Here is a 15,379-nt window from a genome sequence, read left to right as displayed (position 1 = left end):
AAATATAAAATTATAAATATTGTAAAAATTATCTCAAGTTCTTTATAATGCTTAACTGCCCAGACTTACTATTACGTGTCTTCCTAAAAAATAGTTTGTCAATAGGAACAATGTATTTGTAAATTCAAAAATAAATAAATAAATAAATAAAGTAAAACGAAATAAATTTACACCAATAGTCTAAATGGAAGAACTAAATATAGTTTTTCTTTCCTGTATTCTCTACATATAAAGTTGAAATATCAAGATATGCAAATATAATATACTGGTAATTTCATCATTTTGTACAATCTTCAAGATACATCATTTCATATTCACTTGGGAATTTTAAGAATAAAATTTGAGGATTTACTACTTTCGAGCAAACAAGGAAAATACAATTCATTGAGCACCAAGTATAGTGTTGTCATTAGTGTACTTTATCTCAATTCTCTGGCAGTAATTATATGATGTGAATGTTATTACCCTCATTTTACAGATGAGGAAAGGTGCTGAGAAACTTTAATAAGTAACAGAGCAAGGATTCAAAATCAGATCTATTGACATTTTCCACTAAACTAGTTTTTCCAAAATTAGATTTTGAGGAGTTGGTGCTGTGCCAGTAATAGAGTATGAGTCAAACAGATTTTGGAAACTTGCAAAATATAGTCCCTCCCTGAAGATTTAGTATGCACATCATGTTACAGTCATCATACACTCAAGAAATATATCTCATGCTGTTTAATCCATTTTCTGCCTATTTATTTTAATAATTAATACATAATATCCAATTATTATATTTATAACTGATAATGATTATAATTTGTTACACAATTAATATCTATTTATTTAACCATTAAATCCTTTTCATAAAAATATGACCTGAGAAAGTAACATTGTACAGAAAATGCTATATAGCTGCTTTACTATGTGTTGCATACTTTATATCTATTATCCCATTTAATTCTCTGAGACTCCTGTTAAGTGGATTTATATCCACTCTTATATAGACGTAGGAAAAGGTCTGAATTAGCCAGGTTCATTGCCATTAAGTTGCAAAGCCAAGGTGCGAATTTAGAGCCTTCATACTATACATAAATGTTATGCTCTCTTCCATTCTGATGCACATTCTCTGCTAACCCTTGTCAAAGTGTTCCTGAATAAACCACTTTTGAATTGATTGCTTTAAAAAGTTATAGAGCAACCTGTTGCTGGAGATATTTGCCTAAGGTCAGGAGTTGAAAAGAAAACTACTGCTTGTGAAGCAGGCAAATGCTTATTTTCAGTCAAATTTGTCTTCAGTTGGTTTTCAAATATGGTGCTCTAATATATTTTTAAACTGAAGCTTTAAGAGATTTTTTTTGATTTGACATTAGTATAAATATGAGTAAGCCAGTGGGGTGTTTGAATGTTTAGTTTGTCCTCAGCAATTGTTTATTCCCTTCCCTGTTTATTGTATTTTAACATAAGCTGAAATAGACTAGGGACTTTCATAATCAGCAGTTAAATTTGTAGAAACATTAAATTGTTAAAAAAAATAATTGATTAACTGGATCTACCTTGCCCTTGGTGTAGTTTAGACCATCCAGAATCCCTCAGAGATTTAAAATAATTCAAATAAGGTTGGGCCTTTTCCACCATTTTCTGCCAAATCAAAATTCTATTCTAGTTTGCATCTATTGTCCATCTCATTTGCTTCCCAGTGATAAATTTTACATGTGGTTGGATTTGGATTCAGATGCCAGTAAATGGGAAAGAGTTCCTCCACTGCACTCACCTGATCTTTTGGTCTAATCTTTCCTTACTGCAGTTCCATCCCATGATGAGCTTTCTCCCTGACATGCTGGTCAGCTCTCTGCTTATTACTACAATGTCATATTTTAATTCCCAAATTACATAAATTATTTGGTTAGCACGTTTAGCTATGAGTTGTTTATTTCCACAGAAGCAGATGTAGTATTAAGTCAGGGATTAAAGAGTAAGTCTAAATATTGATTAACTCAGAATTTTGTTGGCAGATATTTTTCAAATTAAGGCAATTAAATTATAATTTTGAGTCTTTACCTTAATTATGAAGTCAAATGTCTATAATTCCATATTTTAATAATTCTTATTCTACCCTTAAATAATTACTGTGGTTATTCTGTTAATAAGCAAAAGACCTGTCTTTGTTTGAAACCTAATAGGCCTCCGACATTTTTTCATGTCCCAATAAAATTTGCTTCATATATATTTTTCTGTTTCCTGCATGTTTGTGTTGCCATGTTCCAGACATTTTGTTAGGCACTATAAAACATTACCGCCTAAGATGCCTTTGTTAGAGAACGGTTCTCACTGGAATATTTACAGGTAAGAGCCATAACAGTGAGTCCCAGTTATAAACCAATCCTGAATCCCTTGCCTACTAAACATAACAAATTCAATTTCTAATAAAGCGCTAACCTTTTCTCTTGAAAGTAATTATGCACAGAGATTCATGAAATTAATGATATCTAAAAATGACTTTAACTATATAAAACTTACTAATTCCTTAATATTTCTCAAAATGAAGTCTACTTAAATATCAGAATTCTAATTGTCGTGTCATTTGTTTTGTTGATTTTAATTATGATAATTAATTTTATATTATTTTATTTTTGGATAATTTTAATGTGTGAAGCTCAGTTCTGCCTGCACATACCAAAACCAAGTCAGTGACTAGACAGGACTTTCCCCTGCATCATGAATGCTTTCACTCAAGAGTCTTGAGATTTACTGATGAAATATTGGTTAGGTAAGAACATTTGGAAGTCATGCCTTCCACTTCCCCTTGTCTAGTGTCGTGAACCAAAATAGTTGAGTCATAAATTTTTTCTCCTCCAATGTCCTTCATTTTGTTTTGGTGTGGCATCTGTTCTTGGTAACGAAGTTTTAGGCATTTTGTTTTAGTGCTTTCTGTATCCAGTTTTTTCATAAGTAGGTGTGTTGTAGTCTCATTTTTTTTCAGTCTGAGACCCTTTTAAAAAATTATGCAAACCAATTCAAGCATAATCTTTGTTTAGTTTCATTTTCTAAACAAAATTTTGCACTGCCATCCTGTCAGCTCTCTCACACCCTTATGAACTGAATCACAGTGATTCTGCATTTTATGTAAAGGGGACATTATTTTATGCTTTACTCTCTAACACGGTCTTCCTTTCTTTGTTTTCTTTGTCGTTCTCTTCTACCACTGGATGCAATGCACTGGCACTAGTGAACTGCAGCCCTCTCTTGACAGGGCTAGGAGTGCTAGTACCAACTGCTTGAGACCAGATACTAGTTTGCATTCACCAGAACGAGAAAGGTATAAAATAAAGACTTTCTTAATCTTAATTTCCTATCATTTGTACTAGTGATTTTTTTTTGATCACTTTGTTTTGTTTCATGTGATTCTCACAGTTTTATTCATTCATGTTCACTTTGCTGACTGTCTCCATCTCCCCCTTCCCTTATTATACATATCTAAGTAGAGATATGTGTATGTGGGTAAGCCCAGGGCTACACATACACATATTTCCATGAATGTTGTTGCAAATGGTGTGGTGTAATTTGTCACTGCTTCTGGCTGCTGCTTTTTCCCTTCTGTTGCTGTTCGGTCGTTTTATTTACACACAACTCAGGGAGCCTTCAGTATGCTGATAATGTTATAGGGCCCAGAGAGTTATCCGAAGGGGATCACTTTCCTATTAGTTCCTATTAAGTATAGGTTTAAGAGCAATCTTCCCACAAACTAAAAATAAGAATTCTATTTAGGTGGGAAACTTACCTTGTAAATTTATATTCATTGCTTAGTCAACCTTCTCATTGATGTAGATCAGGTTTTGCAGTAAGTTATTATTTTGACAACAAAAAAATGATATGTTTATCTTAGATTTTCTGATGCCTTACAAAAATAAGAGCACATTATATATACAAACACAGTTTTACTTAACACTTTCAACTGATGGATTAATAAATAATTCTGATTTTAATTCAATTGTATTCAAAGTTTTTGTACTATAGTGTTTCCTAATTCTAAGCAGCTAATTTTTCCATTATAATGGAATTTTCTGTCCCAGTATAAAGTTGGTTATAATTGATAGTCTTGGATGTACTTGTTATTTCTTTTCAATTTGAAGTCATTCACTGGAGATTTGTTTACTACCTATTTATAAATCTTGAAGAGAATTTTGATGCTAATGTGCAACCCACTTCTCCTCTTCTTCAGAGGCTGCCTTAAACTTTTCTTTAGCAATCTTTTTAGTCAGAATCTATTTATGAGGTGTTTATTTCTGGACTTAAATAATAGGTATGGGTATACACATCCATTTTTAACTGACTGCATATGATTCTACTGAGGAAATTACTTTTTATTTGGTATTCTTTTGTATTTATATATTTTGTAATAGCAAACAGTGGAATCTAACTTATATGTTATATATTTTTATATTTGTACTAGAAATTTTAGTTGAAATGGCTATAGGCTCTTCTAAAATCACAGTTGAAATTGTTTTATTTTTCTCTTTTGTTATAGAATATACCTCCTCCTCAAGAAAAGAGTAAATACAAGAGTAGCAAGAAAAATCTTTTTATAGTTTTTACTTATTTTTATTTTCTTATATGTTTCCAGTTGGTATTAAAACAGAATAGAATTGCTCAATTCAGTAGAATATTCTGACTATATAACAACACCCTAACATTTTTAATATCATTTATATAGGTACTATCTACTAGAGATACAGTGCAAGCCACATGTATAATTTTTAATTCTCTGGTTGCCATATTTAAAAGGTGAAATTTATTTTAATACTTTAGCCCAATATATATCTGAAATATTCTGACATATAATCAATTAAAAACTATAGATATTTTACATTCTTTCTTCCATAATGCTTAATAGCCACTTATGGGTTGTAGCTACTATATTGGATACCACAGGTTTATTATGCTGACCTATCTAGCATGTGTTCCTTTGTTACTCTAGAGGCATAGAGTTCACAAATCTATGTATTAGTGAATTTAACCTCTTAAGTAATATTCTTAAAATAGCCTGTAGACAATCTGGCTACAATTTTTGTACCGGTCATAGAGAAGTCTGAGTGTACTTACTTTTGATAGAAGAAAAATATAATTGAAACCTATATTCAGTCTATATTATTAAATAGAAATTCTCCATTAGCAAATGAAAAAGGACCAAGAGGCAAGAATTGGTATGATCAATGATCTTTAATTTATTGTGGTTAACTTCGTTGCCAAGAACAACATAAAGTGAGCTAAGTTTTCATCAAGATAATTACACAAGTTGTAGATTCTTATTGGTCTGGAGGATAAGGACCTCAAATGCCGTTTTGTGCCCATACCTATCAGCAGCTTTGAAGCAGAGCATCACAGTATCAACAGTGGTGACTTTGTTCTCTTTGGAAGATGCATAAAGTCCCAGGGCAGAATGTTGCAGAGAGTAGCGTGAGGGAAGTTTAGAGGCTTGTCCCAGTTACTTAGTTTCTCATATTGACCAGAGAACTTCTTATATGAATGCCTAATTTATACACAGGACATAAAATGTTAAAGAAAATTTTTTTTTTTTTTTTATGATAGTCACAGAGAGAGAGAGAGAGAGAGGCAGAGACACAGGCAGAGGGAGAAGCAGGCTCCATGCACCAGGAGCCTGATGTGGGATTTGATCCCGGGTCTCCAGGATCGCGCCCTGGGCCAAAGGCAGGCGCCAAACCGCTACGCCACCCAGGGATCCCGTTAAAGAAAATTTTTTAAACATATTCTTAAAATAGTGACATGTTTCCATGGCCTAATGAACTATAAAAGTTAAATAATTTACTGATTCTAAACCATTTTAATGAATGTTTGTATGCTGTTGTACCAACCCCTCCATGCCCTTTTTTGAAGTATCTTCACTAACTTGTAAAATGAATGAAGTTTTGTGTCAGTACAAAATTGTCAAAGCGGACTTGATATCCAACACCATAGTTCACTAATGATTCAAAGATGAAGGAGCACCAGGCACAGATGACGTATTCTTTTCTTCAGGGAGTCCCAAACCACCAGATCCATTTTTTCTCTCTTATTAGGATGGTTTGGCCCAGGTTTTATAGTGCGTGTAGAAGCACTGTTTGCAAAGGAAGCCATTTCCATTTTTAAGTGCCTTCATTATATATTCTGTTGAATACACAAATAACAAACACAAGTATGAATTATCCCATTGCTGAATCTAGTCATGCTTCATAAATCAAATTTGGGGTTTATTTACAGTGAAAGGTCTAGAAAGACTATTTCCTACTGAAGATGTATATATTTTCACTAGCAAATATCACTGAATGTTTACAAGGAAGGCTAGTCAATGTTTTTTAACTTTTCCTCCATCTTTATTCAGGGAATGTTTCACATCATTCATTCCCCCTCGTGCCCTGTTTGGGAAGGGGTAGGTTGCAGGCCTACCATTAACCTTTTCTTTCTCAGGCTTTAAAACAAATTATTATTTAAATGTTCAGATACATTTATTTTTAGAGCCATGGGAATAGTTACTTTTCTTGGATGCTTTATCTTCTTTCTGGACCTTTCATAGAAATCATAGCCTTAGTGAAGGTTTGTGAAAGGGTAGTCTCCACTTAGTGCCTCCATTTTTTACCTCCTAGTAAATTCTGCAGTCTAACTTCTCCTTACCATGGCTCTATCATAGTACTGAAATTCCTCCAAGAACTACACTGGCTCCCTATTTGTTCAGCAGCATCTTACAACATTTTGTATTAACCACCCTGTCACTTGAACCTCTCCCCTGTTCAGTACCCTCTACAGATTTTCTTTCTTGTGCTTTGGTTATGACGATCTCCTCTTACAGGCTTCACTTCCTTCCCATCCCACAAAGATAGGTGTCTTTCCTACTTCCATCTTCAGTTTTCTTTTGTCCCACTCATTCTGCCCCTGAAATTGTACTTCTATCAAAAATTTGATTCCCAATACATATGAAGACAATACTCCACTACAATTGACCAGGCCAGAACTTTCCCTTGAGTATTAGCTAGGTCTGAATTTCTAAACAATTGCCATTTCTGTACATCTGAATGTCTAAATTAAATTCATTATGTCGGTTTGTATCCTGTTATAGCAAAAGACTTTCTTTTCCTAAATTTTCCTTTTATTAGATAGCTTTGACATATAACCAGACACATTATCTGGAAATATTTTTCCTGGTCCTTCACATTAAGGAGTCAGTAAATCCTATTAATTCTCTTTTGAGAATCTCCCAAACAGATCTCTTACCTTGATTGTGTTGAATTATATTATAGCCTTTCCCTTGTCACTCTTGCCCCATTAGTTTTTTCATGACCTTTATTAATAGTTTTTATTCATTTTTGTCTTGTTTTCTTTCCATTAAAATTAAAATATCACTTTTTCCTTTGTTGTATGATTAAAAATTTTATTTTATTTTATTTAAGATTTTATTTATTTATTCATGAAGGACACAGAGAGAGAGAGAGAGGCAGAGACCCAGGCAGAGGGAGAAGCAGGCTCCATGCAGGGAACCCAATGTGGGACTCGATCCCGGGTCTCCAGGATCATGCCGTGGGCTGAAGGCGGCGCTAAACCACTGGGCCACTGGGGCTTCCCTGATTAAAAATTTTAATGTCCATTCTTCAAAAATGGACATCAGATAACTATAGCTTTTATAAAACCTTTCTAAATTACCCACACCACCTACTCCCATACTTCCCTTTTGCAAATCAGAATTATTCACTTTCTTTTCTGGGCCCACATAATATTATATACTTCTATTAAAACATTATATTTTACCTAGTACTGTATTTGTTTTTTCTGCTATATTTTATTCCTGGAAGATAGGGATCATATCTTATTTGTCCTTGCCATCTCTGATAGCATTATTGTTTTTTACTTAGTAAATGCTCAATTTGGAGATTTAGGGGGCTTAAAAATACTCCCATTTTCTATTCCCAAATCTGGGTCTAATTGTGAGCTAGACCCAGGAACTAGAAGATGGGAGATCTTAATATCACCATAAATGCAATGGACAAGTTTAATAGCTGTGACTTTAGGTCTACAGGCTTGCTAATAACCCACCCCAGAATCAGTTAGATTCACTGAACCACAAGACAGGTTCAGGCCCAGACCTCAGATCTTACAGCTGTTTTGAAGATTTGTGTCCTGCAGTGTTTGCTGTTTGCAGGTAGCTTGATTTGGAAGGAGTAATCCAGAAAGGACTAAGTCACCTGTGCCTGGTCCTTTAACACAGTCACTGATCTCCTAAGGCAGTCTTCCTTTCTTGAGGTAGAGTGAGACAAAGGGTAAAAAGAGACAGGAGCATTGCTTGAATGAATTTCACTCTACATGGAAACATGAGGCCTAACAGAAAGGAAGTACCTACTTAAAATGTAACAAATATAAATTGAATTAAAATAAATAAGCTTTGTTTGTTACTTATACTTTGTTTCAAAGTATAAGTATCTATATTCATTTTACTTTAAAACAATACTGGGGAATTTTTTTTACTTAATTTATTTTTTATTTCAAGTTTTTATTTAAATTCCAGTTAGTTAACATACAGTGTAATATTAGTTTCAGGAGTAGAATTTAGTGATTCACCACTTACATATAACACCCAGTGCTCATCACAAGTAAACTCCTTAATAAGCCCATCACTCATTTTTTAAAGGACTAAAATAAATAGTGAGATCAAACAATAAAAATACCTTCTATATAATCAGTCATCTCATTTTTTCAGGTTTAACTTCTAATATTACAGTAGTTCACAACTATTTCTTACTTGTGCTGCTTATGAAGTGAATGGTTACCTTTCCGTATAATTTCTCTTTTATTTTATTTTTTTAATTTATTTATGATAGTCATACAGAGAGAGAGGGAGAGAGAAGCAGAGACATAGGCAGAGGGAGAAGCAGGCTCCATGCACCGGGAGCCTGACGTGGGATTCGATCCTGGGTCTCCAGGATCGCACCCTGGGCCAAAGGCAGGCGCCAAACCGCTGTGCCACCCAGGGATCCCAATTTCTCTTTTAGAAAATTGAGCTGCTTAACCATATTCTGCCGAGAGATATGTGCCATTGAAAGAAGTGTACATATGCAAACGTAAATAGTAATTGCACATTTAAACACATCCACATTTGTTTTACAGTGTATCAGTTCTGGGGGGGAAAGACATGACATAAGAATCATTTAATTGCTTACCAGAACCTGTCAATTCAAATTCCTTTATATCTCATTAGTGAGTCCCTTTTATCACTGTTAATCTCTTGGTTAAGGTACTCATTATTTCTTACCCGTAATAACTTACTGTCTACTTGGACATTCACAAATATATGTTGATTACTTTTTCTGTACCTGTCAAAATGAAACAAAAACAAACACTGGAGTTCCTTATGCAAGGAGCACACAGCCTATTAAGTCAACCCCTCAACCATCAGAGTGACCTTTCTTCTACTATGATCACAGGGAAAGAGATGAGCTCTGAACAAATAGAGGGTCCTAAATTAATGGATTGGGATGCCTGATATTGAAATGATAATATTGTAACTAACCAGTAACTTCTAGGTAGGCTATTTTGGAAAGAGAAATTCAAGAAGGAGCTGGTTCAGCTTCATGATTAATAACTCCAACATAGCCTGCCATGCTACCTTCCAAGATGAAAATGGAAGTTGAACCCTGTGTATTTGGCTCAAGAACAAAGAGATAAAGATTCAAATTTTGGCTTTTTCTTCTGTGTTGTAGGAGAGAAAGAAGTTGCACATAATTTGAAAGCATATAAAATATACTAGTATATTTGAAATTCACAAATGTATCATATTAAAACTTATGTGATATCTAGTCTCTGGATGAAAATTGAGTATAAATTGATCTTGCTCCCATATTAAATATATGAGGAAAAAGCAAATTGATTTCTTATATTTTTCCGTATATCAGCATATTCAGAAGGACTTTGAGTGTACAGATAATATATGTATTATGCTACATATTTCATCAAAAATTACCTTTTAATAGCTTGCATTCACAGTTGCTTGTTTCCAAATGTACACCTTTCCTTTTGTAGCTTTCACTGCATGGTTCATAATTACAGCATTTTCCTTTACTTTTTTGTTTAAATAAACACAAGGACTGGAATTTTGCCTCAAGAAGCAAGGTTACTCATGATCCTGTCAAGCTAACATTACTTAATTCTTTACAGAAAAAATACATTAACTATATTTTTAGTGTTTTCACATACCATAAAAACTTCCAACACCATAATTTTTAACATGACAGTACAACTTAATGTAGAAGACACTGTGATCATGATTATTTTCAATTACTTTAGAAATATTTTTCTTTATTTTTTCTGCAGAACAAAAGTCGAGTAAAATATATTTTAAAGCGGTTAGATTGGACTGACCAACTATTTAATCCAAAATTATTAAGTAATTTAAAAGTAATGCAAGGTACTTTTAATTTCACAAACATGTAACACATTTAAGAGTATATGTCACACAGCTTTCTCTTCTGCCCAAATTCTGCTATTGATACCTTTATTTCCTTCGCAGCTTCCTTAAAGCTCTGTTTGAATCATAGTGTAAGGCTGACTAATTAAGCACAAACTTCCAAGGAGCTTTCAGAATCTAGTATCTGCTGCTCTCAGATATCCTGGTCACATGTTGACAGCCCTTTGCTGCTTTTGTCCAGATAATAAAGCCAATAAGCCAAGTGAAATGGCAAAGAAGATGGCTTTTATTTTTTTTTAAACATTAGGACTAGTCTACTTTGGATAATAATAAACTCTTCTAGCTGGATGAGTCCTTAAAGACCATTCAGTTGTCCCTTCCTGCATACAAGGAAGTAAATATCCAGAGGAATTATCCTGTTTAAAGTATTCACACCTAATATATAAAAATTTCCAAATCTGGCCTGTTTAGTTCATTACTGCCTCTATTCTGTTTCAACAGGGTATTTGTGATTTCTGCATAAACAGAATCTTAAGATAGTTTAACAAAAGAATGAACTAAGATTCAAATTTTCATTGAACTGTTAATCACAAAAAAGTATTATTATAAACACAGAAATAGAAAACTGTGCTTCTGCTTTGTATTAAATTCACACACCTCATCTTTGTCACTTTATCCAGTAATTTCAAATAAGCATCGGTAGCTTATTAAATCTGTTTTTTATGAACATAAGCCAAGTTCTTAAGGGTGCATCTTTTTTTAACTTAAACTTATATTTATGTGTGTGTGTGTGTGTGTGTGTGTGTGTAGATATGTATCCACACAAGCACATTTTAAAAGAACAAAATTACACATAATAGATTTCAAACATCTTCCCAAATAAACTGTTTCTATTCACTTCTAGGGTAACAGGATTTATTTTCATCAAGAGTAAATTATGGAGCAAAGATTCTACACCTTGCCTTTTTGGGGTGCTTTTCCAGTCCTATTGTTCCATATATTATTTTGTTTTAGGAGTTACTAAATGTCCTGTTTTTTCCTGTCTTGTTCATTGGGCAAACAGGGGTAGATGGTCCCCCTCCCTAGATAGGAGACGACCTCCTAGTCCCAGGATTCAAATCCAGCATGCATCTCCGGAGAATGACAGGTACTAGCCAACTCCTCCTCACAGACAAGTGGCTTCGACAGGCTTATAGGTCACCAAGTGAAAGATAACCAAGAGAAATGTTGGTTATTATATGCTTCCTTTCAGGAGCCAGAATCAGATATGTTGCGATCAATAAATGCATCCACCGTTAATAAAGCACCTCAGTGTTTACTGAAATGAGGGTGGCATGCATATGGCATAGTTTAAACACAATAAAGTCAGATTCAGTGGAAGAGTTCTGTTTTAAATCAGCATTTATTTCAGTGTTTTGATTTTCTAGAAACATTTAAATATTGCTTTGATTTACACATGAGTAAATAAAAATTTTCAGGTGCTTAAAAATATGTTAAAATCTGTCACAGAGTCTTTCTTTGTTATTTGGTTAATGGTTTAATTTCTGTTGTCTTGTGTTTTTTTGTTGTTGTTGTTTTTTTTACTACACAGACTTGTTAATAACGAAGTTTAGGTTTGTGGGAACATTAAAAATGTCTGATTTTGAAATAGAATAACTGGTTCTTACATATTATATGAATATGGTATTTTTAAACCAAATATTGTCAAGGGCTAGTGTCAGTCTACAAGGTAGGTCTTTGAAAATAGCATCAATCCTTTGAATGTACTTCATGCTGATATGTCAGAAATGCTGTGTTATCCTTCTCACAGGCATAGCTAACCCAGTTCTCCTGTTTACAGTGCTTCTTATATATAATTTTTGGCTTTAAATATCTATTTCTAACTGATCTCAAGAAGTTATTGGATGTTTGAGGTGCTTCTAGTTTAAGGAGAAATTCAATCAACACATTGGTAATATTTATAAAGTAGATAAGTATATCTGATAGCTCAGAAACAGAACAACTAGTCATGCAAGTATACAAGAGGTTCCTGTGGTTCATTTCCAATATGTGTGGATATAGATAGCAGAGTAATTGCAATCTTAGTTAAGAGTGATGTAATTTTCTTTCTGTGTCTGTAAATAGTCAAGATATCTTCAGGATTCCGATATGAAAGAAAAACTAAACGCTGTCACTCAGAAAAAATTAAGTCATTTTACCAATGTTGGAAAGGACCACAAACTGGTAGTTTATAAAGACTTTAAGAATATTTTATCATGTTTTAATCTTTAAGAAATTTATCTTTTAATATGATTTGTGTATTTGAAAATTAAAACTAATTCCTTCTGCTATTATCTGGTATCTAAGATAGAATTTCGGAGAGTAGAGAAGTTAGTCGAATCTGAAATCTAAAAATTACTGTAAATTTAAAGTATTTTCTATCCGAATATAAGGTACCATATAAATTAAATCAAAACTTAAATCCACATTGCTACTCATGCATTCAACAAATATTTATTGTACCCTGCTATGTTGCATTCTTATTATGGCTAGAGACATAGCAGTGTTTAAGAAAAGCAAGATTCCTGCCATCAAGGAACTTAGAATGTCCTTTTATAAAACACAACTCTGGAAAGCCTTTGAATCTATTCCAAACAAATGAGTCAGTGTATTTCATCTCATGTAATGACTGTGTGAGTATAAGACAATTACATATCATGGTATTTATAATGAATATAAATGTAAGTTTATCAGGACACAAATTAAGCAAAATGGAAATCCAAATAATTCTTTCTTTCTTTCTTTCTTTCTTTCTTTCTTTCTTTCTTTCTTTCTTTCTTTCTTCCAAATAATAGTTTCAGTTCTTAGACACATGAGGTTAAAATTAGTTAAAAATTAGTTGTCATTTAGTGACATATGAATTAATTATGTTATTCGGTGTAATAGAATGTATATATAATTTTATGGGTAAATTTTAGAAGCAGAAATGGTCCTTTTAGATAAGATCACTAAGGAAACTTTTACTAATACATAATTCTGAATATATATTTTATGTTTTTATTACAACTTATTTGTAAATAAGATCTATGTTAAACCAAAAGACACATTTTAAATGGCTTGACAACAGGATTTGTTACAATAGGGAACAGAAAGTTATTTACAGTAAACTTTTATTAAAATATAGGAATAATATATACCCATAGAAACAGCTGAATCAACAGATGCTAAGTTCATAAGTAGCCATGTCAATCACTTGACAAAACATAACACTTGCATTTTATCTCCTATCAGTTTTATTTACTTCAGTTTCTACCAATTTCTAAATGAAGTGAACCTATCATCACATTTGGAGATAGTGAATGCTCATAAGAATTGGGCATCATTTGACTTTTGCCCTAGGTTACTGGTAACTAGGAAAATATTCTAAAATCAATGACAATTTATATAATCAGCCTTTGGATGTCCTGTATCAGAGTCATATTTGATTATTTTGAAAATAACAGTAATACAGAAAATTTTGCTTAAGAAGGTTCTCTAGTAAGTTGGAAAGCATTTGATTGCCCACTAATTTCTTACAGCATAAATATACATGTGGTTACATGTGCACGTGCACTCACATGAAATTTTAATGTGCCATTTTCCCACAATTTAATTTCAGTTTTTTTTTTTTTTAAGATTTTATTTATTTATTCATGAGAGACACACATACACAGGGAGAGAGAGGCAGAGACACAGGCAGAGAGAGAAGCAGGCTCCATGTGGGGAGCCCGACGTGGGACTGGATCCCTGGTCTCCAGGATCACGCCCTGGGCTGAAGGCGGCGCTAAACCGCTGGGCCCCCAGGGCTGCCATAATTTCAGTTTTAAACAATCTTGATGTCCTATCAGGTTGTATAATAGATTTATTTGTAATTAACATGGAAGTAGGTTTTTCTAGATCTAGGAGGATTTCCTAGAAGTTGTAGGATGTTTAGAACAATGATGAAGAAGAACTACATAAATTTGGAGACCCAGGGAATGATTTTGGCATTAAAATTATAGAGAAAATTTCCTTTCAGTTTTATTACTAAAAATGCAAAGATATCTTAAAAAATAATCATTCCAATAACAAAATACTTCTTTGTAAACGGTATTATTTTAATATATAAAAAGTAACTTCTATGAACTTGCTTGTACATAATTCTGTTTATGAATTTTTTTCTGTTTATGAATTTAATAAAAACCACATCTACTTGTAGCTTCAAAATAATAATTTTTATTTTGCAAGTTAGAAAAAAATGTATTTTAATATACCCCTGACACATCAAAGTTCTGAGTTTAGCACTCACAGTTGAATTAATCATTCTTAAATATGAAAGGCTAGTATAAATAATCATAATTGCTATTATCTAATTCTCCTTTATTCTTAGTATAAAAGCTTTTTCAGAAAAATTCAATGTATTCTTATTGGTACATTTTGAGATGTATTTTAACACTTCATTAGCTTCATTAGCTTGAAGTTACTAACTTTAATGAGTGATTGAGAATATTTTTGCATCCTTTAAAATACATGATAACTTTTAGGTGTGTGTTTTAAATAAATACTAAAAATATTTGAGGAAATAACCCTGTTTTCGAGAACGTTATTATTGGCAACAAGCAAATTATTGGAACAAGTAAAGCATCCCACTGTGTTACAGATTAATTCCTGAGTCGCTAAAGTAGTTCTTATTTCTTTTGTAAATAATCCTGTTTGTATAGTTTCCCAGCATTTGTCAATTAGTAGCAGCTACTTGTCCATTAGAATCTCTGACCGAAAATGTCAAATGATTTTCTTTGATTCAAACTGAATGAATAGTCTTCCTCCATTAAAAATATTTCTGGAATAAAGAGATTACCTACTTTTTTACTTCCAGAGTTCATGGCAGTTGCCAGAGTGATGCAGAGTTAACATAGAACCATTTATAAATTCAGTACATTACTTACCATTTTT

At 32.9% G+C, this 15,379-nt stretch overlaps 1 protein-coding gene and 1 long non-coding RNA gene across 57 annotated transcripts in view; one reads left to right on the top strand and one right to left on the bottom strand.

Annotated features, from left to right (window-relative positions):
- Positions 1 to 15,379, top strand: part of RIMS1 (regulating synaptic membrane exocytosis 1) — a 477,109-nt gene that overhangs the window by 337,930 nt on the left and 123,800 nt on the right. For 19 of the 50 annotated variants that reach the window (XM_077903404.1, XM_077903447.1, XM_077903445.1 and 16 more), the window contains 3 exons: positions 2,251 to 2,328; positions 3,212 to 3,301; positions 11,493 to 11,576. The exons of 8 other annotated variants lie outside the window; for them this stretch is intronic. In XM_077903404.1, the coding sequence (XP_077759530.1) occupies positions 2,251 to 2,328; positions 3,212 to 3,301; positions 11,493 to 11,576 (252 nt within the window). The remainder of the gene's footprint in view (positions 1 to 2,250; positions 2,329 to 3,211; positions 3,302 to 11,492; positions 11,577 to 15,379) is intronic. 23 more of the 50 variants (XM_077903438.1, XM_077903427.1, XM_077903419.1 and 20 more) reach the window with 3 other exon arrangements.
- Positions 5,733 to 15,379, bottom strand: part of LOC144317274 (uncharacterized) — a 178,155-nt gene continuing 168,508 nt past the window's right edge. For 4 of the 7 annotated variants that reach the window (XR_013383223.1, XR_013383225.1, XR_013383224.1 and 1 more), the window contains 3 exons: positions 9,278 to 9,338; positions 8,127 to 8,265; positions 5,733 to 6,147 (listed from right to left, as the gene is read on the bottom strand). This is a non-coding gene — a long non-coding RNA (uncharacterized LOC144317274). The remainder of the gene's footprint in view (positions 6,148 to 8,126; positions 8,266 to 9,277; positions 9,339 to 15,379) is intronic. The other 3 variants (XR_013383226.1, XR_013383229.1, XR_013383227.1) reach the window with 2 other exon arrangements.

Source organism: Canis aureus, chromosome 7 (genome assembly GCF_053574225.1).
Source record: "Canis aureus isolate CA01 chromosome 7, VMU_Caureus_v.1.0, whole genome shotgun sequence".
Taxonomy (NCBI): Eukaryota; Metazoa; Chordata; class Mammalia; order Carnivora; family Canidae; genus Canis; species Canis aureus.
The sequence above is the reverse complement of the archived record's forward strand: the minus strand, read 5'-3'. Positions and strand labels throughout refer to the sequence as shown.